This window comes from Myotis davidii, unplaced genomic scaffold (genome assembly GCF_000327345.1).
Source record: "Myotis davidii unplaced genomic scaffold, ASM32734v1 scaffold599, whole genome shotgun sequence".
In the NCBI taxonomy this organism is placed as follows: domain Eukaryota; kingdom Metazoa; phylum Chordata; class Mammalia; order Chiroptera; family Vespertilionidae; genus Myotis; species Myotis davidii.
In genome coordinates, this window is record NW_006290772.1 from 146310 (window position 1) to 156840 (window position 10531).

General features: G+C 50.8%; 2 protein-coding genes across 2 annotated transcripts in view; both read right to left on the reverse strand.

Moving 5' to 3' along the window:
• LOC102768628 (chromosome unknown open reading frame, human C16orf59) overlaps positions 1-2562 on the reverse strand; it is a 6774-nt gene extending 4212 nt beyond the window's left edge. Inside the window, exons 1-7 of the mRNA XM_015564051.1 lie at positions 2443-2562; positions 2275-2358; positions 2169-2203; positions 1915-1985; positions 1431-1812; positions 938-991; positions 191-284 (exon numbers count right to left, since the gene is read on the reverse strand). Of these exons, the coding sequence (XP_015419537.1) occupies positions 191-284; positions 938-991; positions 1431-1812; positions 1915-1985; positions 2169-2203; positions 2275-2358; positions 2443-2562 (840 nt within the window). The remainder of the gene's footprint in view (positions 1-190; positions 285-937; positions 992-1430; positions 1813-1914; positions 1986-2168; positions 2204-2274; positions 2359-2442) is intronic.
• A 2161-nt stretch (positions 2563-4723) lies between these two features.
• The window catches only part of CCNF (cyclin F), a 20610-nt gene continuing 14802 nt past the window's right edge, over positions 4724-10531 (reverse strand). Inside the window, exons 12-16 of the mRNA XM_006763893.2 lie at positions 10427-10514; positions 7526-7625; positions 7300-7427; positions 6418-6587; positions 4724-5664 (exon numbers count right to left, since the gene is read on the reverse strand). Of these exons, the coding sequence (XP_006763956.1) occupies positions 5195-5664; positions 6418-6587; positions 7300-7427; positions 7526-7625; positions 10427-10514 (956 nt within the window). The 3' untranslated portion in view covers positions 4724-5194. The remainder of the gene's footprint in view (positions 5665-6417; positions 6588-7299; positions 7428-7525; positions 7626-10426; positions 10515-10531) is intronic.

Here is a 10531-nt window from a genome sequence, read left to right on the forward strand (position 1 = left end):
GCCTAACAAATGGACACGGACAACGGTGGGGGAGGGCAAGAGCGTGGGGGGGGGGGTAGAGTGTAACGTGGGGACAAGGACACATATGTAATTTCTTAATCAATAAAAAATATATTATAAAAAAAAAAAATTCACCAAGCGTAGAACCAGACACTCTTCCCCTACCCCCCAGCAAATCCAGCAAGGATACAGTCACCTGCATTTTCTGGAGGAACTGGGTTTTAGAGGACGTAGTGGCATCCAGGGAGTCGCTGGTCTGTGTAGAGCTGAGCTGGGCCCACAGGCTGGATGCACACATGGGCACCCCAGTGAGAGATCATTACTCTAGTTATCTGGACTGGATCTCAGGAAGTAGGCAAGGGCCAGAGTAGGGGCCTCAGCCTAGGCCCTAGGGTGTCTGGCTCTGCTGAGAGCTGCGAGAGGCCTTGGGATGTCTCAGGGGAACTAAGAGGACGCTGTCCAGAGAGCTGACGCATTCTGAGAAATACTAGGAGAGAATTTGAGGAAGAAGGGGAGAGGGGCTGGCAGTGACTGGTAACTAGGATGACTGGTAAGAACTGTGGGTGCTGGCTGTGTACCAGGCACAGTGCATAACCTGAAAGGAACCACCTCAGTTAACATCTCTGGGAAAGCTAGTACTACTATCATCACCTGCACATGCAAGACAAATTGGGACTAAAAGACACCAAGTGTTTTGCTCAAAGTCTTGCAGCTTATAACCAAGCAGCTGAGCTGGGGATCTCAAAGCCTACTGAGTCTAAGGTGACTACGGCGGTCGGAGCTGGGCAGACTCTCTTAATACATAGTGTTCCCTCCTAGCAAAGAAAGCAAAGAGATCTCCTGGAAAAGTCTTACCAACAGGGCCCCGAGCTGGTGGGAAGCCTTGGCTTCCGTGCTCTCCCCTCCACCCCCACCCAGTTGCCAGACTCAGCCTCACCTGGAGTTCTGAGAAGCCGCCTTCCTGAAGGCCATGGGCAGCTGCAGCAGCGTCCTGTCAGGAAACCCAGTGTTCAAAGGAGCCTCGCCTCATTCTGGGGCTGCAGACCCCATTCCCTGCTCAGAGCCCAGAGAGGGGCGAGGCTAACACCCCCCACCCCCAAACAGGGCTTCCAGAGTGACCATGGGAGCCAACCCCGTCCAGGTCTGCCCTGTCAGAGAGGAGGGGGTACCACAAGCAGAGCCCATCTGAGCCCCTGGGCTGGATAGATAAAAGGGCACTGGATGGCCAGGGAGGAGAGTGGGACAGGCCCTAGCACATCTAACCCAGCCAATTCACAACCAGCTGTTCCATTCTGCCAGCTTCAGGGCATGGGCCTCATGGGTGGTACTCCAGAACCCACATGCACTTCAATGCCCTGCCCTCCCTGCTGGCTAGGGTCTGGTCAGGTAGAGTGCTAGCAGTTCCTCCAGTGAGGTTCTGAGAAACCTACCCCTTCTCCTTGAGTGTGAAGGCTTCTGGGGCCTGAGGAGCAGCCGACGGAGCCATCTGTGGGTCCCTGAGGCCGGGTCCAGGCTTGGCAGCTAGGGGCCCTCTCCCTGCACAGGCCTGATCCCCCGCTGACAGAAGCCTAGGCTTCGGGAGGCCCTTGGCAGGCCTGGTGGCCTGGCGGGTGCCCCTGGGGAGTTTTGTTTGAGAAGCCCGGTGTGGGGCAGCGGCTGTGGTAGCTGAAGTGGCAATGGACCCAGGCTTCAGGCTGAAGGCCTTGTCTCTTTCTCCAGCCTTAGATATGCCTTTTCGCACGTGTACAGCCTTCTGCAGTGCCTGGGTTAGAAGCTCCAGCTCCTTGAGGTCTTGGGGGCTGGGTGTGCATGCTGTGGAAGCCAATACAGCGGTCGGTCCCCACTGTCCTTCTTACCGCTGCATGCAGAAGGCAGGCCAGGGGCAGCACTTGGAGCTGGGTGGCTGAGGTTTACCTGGAGACGGGGCCTCTTCATTCGTTTCTGCACCTGGGGTTGGCTCCGGAGTCGGGGTCTCAGCTGGTTCCCTGAGAAGGCACAGGAAGCAAAACCCCAGCCTCCTCAGAGCCTTCAGGGAAAGGGGGGTGGGGGATGACACCGACAACCCGCACCTGGGAAGTGGGCGCTGGGCCCGCCCTCCTGGCCCGGTCTCTGAGAGGGGTTCTGAGGGTCCGGGGAAGGCCGAGTCGGGGGTTCCGGGGCCCGCGTACCAGGCCCGCAGCAGCCTCCGGGAGACCCGCAGGCTCTGCTCTCAGCACCCGGGCGGCCTCCATCGGGCCGTGCTCGCTCCCGCCCTCGCCCCAGCGCCGGACTCACCGGCGTGAGCAACCCAGCGGTAGCATGGAGACGGTAGTCAGTCTTCAGGATTTGCCGCCGGCGGAAAGTCCCACCCCTTCCGGGCTATAAGACCGCCCATTTCCGGCGGACTATCCAATCCGGAGACCAGAGCTCAGGACCTTCCTCCTCCCCCTACACCCAGCCCACCTGCCACCCCGCGTCTGGCCGCTCGCGCCCCTCCTCCCGGAGCCGGGCCCCGAGGCTTGGAGGAGCGGACCTCGGGAGCCGCGCAGGCTTCCGGTGCGGCTGACTGGTAGATGGTAGCATCTGTGATCGCTCACAGTCGGCGCCTCTGTTCTCACTGAAGGCGCTCTGAAGTGGGGCCGGCCGGTCTTGTTGACGCCGGGATGGGCCCAATCGCTATTTACTGGCAACAGTCGCTGGAGATGAGAATGAAGTGTGTGTTGGGAGCGGGGGTGAGGAAGAAGGGAGTGTTCACTTTTGGACATACAGGTGCGGTGAGAACATGCAGGGGAGACATCAGGTAGGCACGTGGGTAGAGATGAAGCAAGAGGGTTCAAGGCGAGGCAGGTGTGCAGGGACAGGGACAGGTGAGGAATGGGTGTTGGAAGGAGAGCTGGAGCCCAGAGAGGTGGAGTGACAGCAGAGCCCGGTGTCAAAGCAGCACTGGGAGACTGTACTAGGACGCTGTCCAAGGGATGGGGTGGGGTCTTCAGTGACTAAGGGAACACCCAGCGTGGGGGCAGTGATGCAGGCGGCAAGCCCCAATGTAATTGGAGAAAAGAATAAACAAAAATCTTGGGTTAGGACCACAAATCTTTGGGGAGGAGGGCATGTTTACAGATGGAGAGCTGTCCATTTTATAGTCACTAATAAAGGTGGTGCAGCATAGGGGAGAGAGACATGAAAGTGGGGAGTTGAGGCACACAGGGGTTGGGACCCAGTCAGCCCTGGGGCTGCTGTCACCTGTTTTCATGCTTAATGTGGGGAGGCTGATGCCATTCTACCAAGAAGATTCTCTGTGAGGTAGGAGGGGAGGGGAAAACGCTTCCCATCAGCACTTGGGAGACACCACACCAGTGTAGGGCACTGAGGTGATCATTAGAACTTTGGAAGATGCAGGGAGACTCCACATTGTGGTCATGGAGTGTTAGGTTCCACAGGAGTAGTTTTCCCCTACAGGTGCAGCTGGGAGAAGGCCAAGAACCAGGTTCACCCAGAGTTGGGATTTTGGTAAGGGGCCATGGGCAAGTGCCACAGTGTGCCTTGGTTGACAGTAGGAAGAGACAAGAAGGCAGTACAGATATGCACATCACTCAGCTTCCACTATCCTCATCACGTTTAATCCTCACAACAGGCCTGTGAGGTAGATATTGCCCCATCTTACAGGTGAAGAAACAGGCTCACACATGCCCAGGGGCACACAGTTGCAAAATTCTCTTACAGTAGAAAAGACATAGATACACACCACACACACACACACACACACACACACGCACGCACGCACCCACGCACTGTAATTCTGGTTCAAGAGCATTTGGGGGACACTCCCAGTCAAGTGGTTCTTTCTGACATTTGGAGAGGAAACAGAAGTTATCACAGCATGGCGAGTGTCAGTGGTCAACCCAACTGCGGAGAGGTCAGGGTTCCTGCTCTTGGGCAGGTCTCTCGGGTGTTTTGGCTGCTGACCCAAGCGTCTTGGCTAGTTATTCTCAGGAACCCACAGCAGACCCATCTTCGCGGGGTAGGCAGGGACAGTTCTCAATCTTGCTCTTCTGCATCTGGGTCACTTCAGATGTTACAAATGATGTTTTTTTGTGGGGGTTTTCTCCCCCTGGCTAACCTCTTTAGGAAAATTCTTTTTGCATAAACAGTATCAGGATAGCTTTGAGGGGTTTGAATCAGATTATCTTCAGCTGCGTCTAAATAATGTTAAGAATCCCTTGTTTTTAAAAATTTAATACCTTCTACTTAAAAATAAATGGCCCAGAAATTCAGCACAGCAAGAGATGCTCATATGGAGACTATCTGTTGGGGACACAGACAAATCACTCTGGGAGGAGGGGCAGATTGCTAAAATGAGCTGGGAGGGAGGGAACCTATGACCAAGACATCAAGGCCCTGTCCTGCAAAAAGTCAGGGCCTTCATGTCTGGTCATCACATGTAGTCTGACAATGAAAAGGGCATGGCTCCCTCACCGTGGGACCCTCTGCCCTGTGAGGGAGTAGATGACCTGGGCAGAGTGAGGTGGACACGGCGACAGACCTGTACTCAAAGCTCTCAGCTCCCCCTAGAACAGGGGTCCTCAAACTTTTTAAACAGGGGGCCAGTTCACTGTCCCTCAGACCGTTGGAGGGCCAGACTATAGTTTAAAAAAAACAACTATGAACAAATTCCTATGCACGCTGCACATCTTATTTTGCAGTAAAAAAACAAAACGGGAACAAATACAATATTTGTATTTGCATGTGGCCCGCGGGCCGTAGTTTGAGGACCTCTGCCCTAGAACCTAAAACCAGAGAGATGGAGGGAGTGGAGAAGCTGTGCCAGGCTACCTGGATCACGTGTTCCAGGTTGTGAAAGCTGTCACTACTGTGATGAGGGTTCAGTGGGGTTGGGGTTGTCAGGCCATGGGCTTAAGCTTCCCAAAGAGAAAGCAGGACAGACACAGGGGAGCACAGAGAAATAGGCTTCACACAGTGTTGCTTTGAGGTGAAACTTTTCAAAGAGAAGGATCTGAGTTTTTGTTCTGATTTAGACATTCTGATAGCTGGAATGGGACTCGCCTGGTGAAAGACACTCAGTGCCCTTCCTAAGTTCTCTGTTCCCCATTTGAGGCCACTGGGGTCTACACATCATTCATCTCCAGTGCTCCCACTTCTAGTGCAGCAGCAGCTCTCTCTCTGCAAACATTCACTGCAGCAAACACTAACACACTCACAGCTCCAGGAAGCCCAAGTTCGTGTCCTGCTCCTCCTTGCTGGGGGCAGATAGGTTTTTCCTTTTCACCTCTTGCCGGGGAACATTGCTCTCTGGGGAACTTGAGGGACGACACTGTAAACACGACTTCCTGGCATGATGATGGCAATGCAGTGTGCTCAAGTCACTGCCTGGGGAATGTGCTGAGGTAGATTGGGGAGGGCCGCCATTCACGGAGTTTGTAGGACTCACGCTGCTGACGGAGGAGTACCCTGAGGTTGTAATGTCCTTGCCCAGTTCCCTGCTGCCACAGAGAGGGGGCGTGGGCCCTAGGGCCAGAGGTGTCTGGGTGCTTGGCACCATGGCGTGCAGGTCCTGGCATCTCTTGTCCTCCAGGCAGGCCTCCTCATCGCTAGATTCCTGGCCACAGTGCTGTTCGGGATTGAGGTACACCACAGTGACATCAAGGACACCGCTTGGAGCTGTCACTATGGGAGAAGGAGGAGTCAGAGGAGAGGCCAGGCCACAGACTGAGCATCAGGGTGACCCCCTACCCAGTTGGGACCCTGGTCGCCTAGGGTTCAACCAACTCTCACCCAGTTCTCTCAGCTACATATGCTGGACCTCACTAGACAGTCCCCTCTACTGATCTTTGAGTTAAAGAATGGAATATGAAAGGCCTCCTTCAAGCTTGGGGCACCAATAGGACTTGGGGGATAGTAGGAAGTGACAACAAACTGGTCATCTAATAATTTACTTAATTCCCTGGACACAAAAGCTTGCAAGCAATTGGGAGATTGACAGAAACTGCTTGAATTGGGTTTCTATGCAGACAAGTGCCTGAAAACACAAGAATAGAGCCCCCTGCAGCCTCCCCTGGACCCTGGAGGAGAGTGTGAGGCACAGAACCACAAAGCTGCACAGGGCAGTGGGGGACACATCTCATACATAGTTCTAGAAAGATCTTATTGTAAACTCCAGACAGGACTTCTTCCTCTTCCCTGCCGCAGTGAGTCCCTTCCATCAACACAAGCCTGCCTGAAACTGAACACACGTTTGGCTTAAATCCTTTTCTCCCCAAACGCTGCTGTGGTGTCCTAGGGACTCTGCTCTCTCACGTCTACCTGTGTCTGGACATGTTCTCTTGCAGGTAAAGCCAGGGGCCCTCGATGAGAGCTGCCCTTTTTCTTGCTGCCCCCTTTGGCATAGCCCCTGGGTAGCTTCGTGGCCACAGGACTTACCATCACCTTCCTTCTCGCCCTCGCTCTCCTGGTCGCCCTCGTAGCCGGAGCAGTAGTCCAGGTTCCACTCCAGGAAGCTGCCCAGTAACGTCTCTTCCTGGCTGGATAGCTCTGCGGTGGGGGTGGTGACGAAACTGCCCCTGTCCTCTTGGAGGCTGTTCTCTCGCTTCCTAAGATGTGGAGGCCAGGAACTCAGTCATAGGCAGCAGCATTAGGTCCCTGGCACCTGCCTGCCCTGCCCCGTGTGCTGTGATAGAGACAACACAGCCACCCAGTGCCTGCCCTTGGAGTGCCAGAGGCAAGGCCAGAGGTGCAGTGAGAGCACTGGCTCATCTGGACTTTGCAGGATCAGTGCGAGTTCTTCAGGTGAATGAGGTGGGGAAGAAAAGTTATTGCAAGTGGTACAGCCAGGACTTTGAGATAGGAGAGACAGAAGTAAGTGGGATATACACAGAAGATTTAGGATAGAGATGAGGGTGTATGGGAGGGGCTGAGGACACTAATTAGGTTATAGCTCGAGTTCAGGGAGTGCCAGTAACACCATGGAGTAGGGGGCCCAGGGAGGGTGACATGTGACAGGTGCATGGCAGGGCCAGAGCCTGAGCTGGGCTCAACCTATGCTCAAGCCTATTTTCCCTCAAAGGGTACCAGTCAAAGCAAGAGACAGCACGTTGGAGGAAAGAGGATAGCGCTGTGGAGTGCAGCTCAGGCCTGAATTCAACCCAGCTTCAATTTCATAGGATCTGTTCCTTCTCCATTATGCCATAGGAACCCTCTGTGTATGGAGCCCTTCAGGCAGTTGCAGGGGTCACGAGGGAACCCAGGCCCAAGCACACAGGAGCCAACACTGCATCACACCCTTAAGATACTGGGCTTACTAACCTCTTGGTTTTCCTTGCGGAAGGAGAGCTAAGGAAGGTGTGAATGTCCCCTGAGCTGAGGAAAGACGTGGGTTCCGGGCTCTCTTGTTTCACTCCTAGAGCTGCACACACTTGGCTGTAGCTCAGCACCTGAGAGGAAGCCAGGGTCAGAGGGAGAGAAGAGGCCCCAAGGGGTAGGCAGGGGTTTGTTCCCACCCCAACCAGGAGACAGGGTAGGGGGGTGACACCTCTTCCTGGCTGATCTCTTGGTAACGCTTGTCCTCAAATCGCTGTTTCACGGCAGTCAGAGAGACTTGTCTATAGTCCTTGGGGACGTCATCATGGAAGCTGCAAACAGAGGGACACATGAGGGACAGTGGGGGGCAGGTGGGGATCCGGGGCAGGCATTATCAGCACACCCAGCCCAAGAGACTCCCATTTTTAGCCTCCCTCACTAAAATGAGAGGGGACAACATACTTTCAAAAATAGCTCAGTGACGGGAGGTAAAGCAGGGTGCTCCTGTGGAAAAATCTAGCTGTTCCTAACAGTTAAACCTAGAGTCACCTATGACCCAGCAATTCCAGTCCCAGGTATATCCCCAACAGAAATGTGAACACATGTTCACACAGAAACTTGTCTGTGGATGTTCATAGCAGCATGATTCATAACAGCTAAAGGTGGAAACAATCCAAACATCCATCAGTGCACAAATTATAAACACAATATCCACACAGTAGAATATTACAGTGGAAAATGAGGGTGGAAGAGGTCGGCCACAAAAGGTCACATATTGTATGATTCCGTTTCTATGAAATGTCCAGAACAGGTACATCCATAGAGACTGACAGTAGATGAATGTTTGCCTAGGGCTGGAAGGGCGAGGGAATATGGGTAATATATGTAAGGAGTACAGCTCCCCTCCCCCCATTTAAAACCATTTTTATTTTTCAATTATAATTGACATACATTATTATACTAGTTTCAGGTGTACACTCTAGTGATTAGACATTACATAACTTACGAAGTGGTCATCCTGCTAAATCTTGCACCCATCTGACACCATACATAGTTAATAGATTATTCACTATGTTCCCTATGCTATACTTTATATCCTATGACTATTATGTATTAACAATTTCTACTTCTTAATCCCTTCACCTTTTTCACCCATCCCCTCAACAACCTTCCATCTGGCAAATGGCAAATGTTCTCTGTATCTGTTATTTTGCTTTTTAGATTCAATTGTTGATAGATATGTATTTATTGCCATTTTATTGTTCATATTTTTTATCTTGTCTTTTTTTCTTCTTCTTAAAGAAGACCCTTTAGCTTTTTTTTTTTTTTTGGTCTGCCCTTTGATTTTAAATGATGGCTTTGCTGGATAATCTTGGTTGTAGGTCCTTGCTTTTCATCACTTTGAATATATCTTGCCAATCCCTTCTGGGCCTTCAAAGTTTCTATTGAGCTCCCTTGAAGGTAACTGCTTTTCTCTTGCTTTTAAGATTCTCTCTAACCTTCCATCTGGCAAATGGCAAATGTTCTCTGTATCTGTTATTTTGCTTTTTAGATTCAATTGTTGATAGATATGTATTTATTGCCATTTTATTGTTCATATTTTTTATCTTGTCTTTTCTTCTTCTTCTTAAAGAAGACCCTTTAGCTTTTTTTTTTTTTTTGGTCTGCCCTTTGATTTTAAATGATGGCTTTGCTGGATAATCTTGGTTGTAGGTCCTTGCTTTTCATCACTTTGAATATATCTTGCCAATCCCTTCTGGGCCTTCAAAGTTTCTATTGAGCTCCCTTGAAGGTAACTGCTTTTCTCTTGCTTTTAAGATTCTCTCTGCCTTTACCTTTTGCATTTTAATTACGATGTGCCTTGGTATGGGCCTCTTTGGGTTCATCTTATTTAGGACTCTCTGCACTTCCATATCTATCTTTTCTTCTTCTTCTTAAAGAAGACCCTTTAGCTTTTTTTTTTTTTTTGGTCTGCCCTTTGATTTTAAATGATGGCTTTGCTGGATAATCTTGGTTGTAGGTCCTTGCTTTTCATCACTTTGAATATATCTTGCCAATCCCTTCTGGGCCTTCAAAGTTTCTATTGAGCTCCCTTGAAGGTAACTGCTTTTCTCTTGCTTTTAAGATTCTCTCTGCCTTTACCTTTTGCATTTTAATTACGATGTGCCTTGGTATGGGCCTCTTTGGGTTCATCTTATTTAGGACTCTCTGCACTTCCATATCTATTCCCTTCAGCAGGTTAGGGAAGGATTCTGTCATTATTTTTTCAAATAGGTTTTCAATTTCTTGACCTCGGCAGCTGAGATAGCTCTCCCAATTTTTATCCACCACATGTGGTACCACCCTGTTCTCCTTCTGGCAACCCCATGATGCAAATGTTAGTGAGCTTGAAGTTGTCCCAGAGACTCCTTACACTAGCCTCATGTTCTGGATTCCTTTTTCTTTTTGCTGTTTTGACGCTTCCTTTTATTCCAAATTGCTGATTTGGTTCTTAGCTTTATCTACTGTACTGTTGTTTCCCTATAAATTATCCTTCATTTCAGTTAGTGTATTCTTCATATCTGACTGGTCCTTTTTTATGCTATTGAGGTTCTCACTAAGTTCACTGAGTATCCTTATAACCAGTGTTTTGAACTCTGCATCTAGAATGCTTATCCCTATTTTATTTAGTTCTTTTTCTAGAGTTTTGTTCTGTTCTTTCACTTGGGGCATGTTTCTTTGCCTCCTCATTTTGGCAGCCTCCCTGTGTTTGTTTCTATGTATTAGGTAGAGCTGCTACCTCTCCCTGCCTTGGTAGAGTGGACTAACTTAGTATGAGTTCTATAGGGTCCAGTGGCACAGCCTACCCAAGCTGGGCACTTGAGGTGTGCCTCCTGTGTGGGCTGTGTACACTGTCCTCTTGTAGTTGAGCCTTGATTGCTGTTGGCACATCAATGGGAGGGATTTACTCCCAGGCCAGTCAGCTGCACGGACTGGCTATGACCACCAACCTGAGACTCACAACTTACTGCAGGAAAGATCTGTGTGGATTGATGGGCCTCCCATGAGATCCCCCTCCTTTTCTCTATACTTGCGGACCCAGCCTCTGTGGCAGAAGTAGGGTGGGAGAATCCATTTCCTTTTACAGACTCACCACTTTTGGTGAAGACTCAAGACACAGGGTATGAGGTCTTCACAGGAGAACCCGGTGAGGTCCCACAGTTGAGTGCTCCAGGGCTGTGCTGGGGAGAAAAGCAGG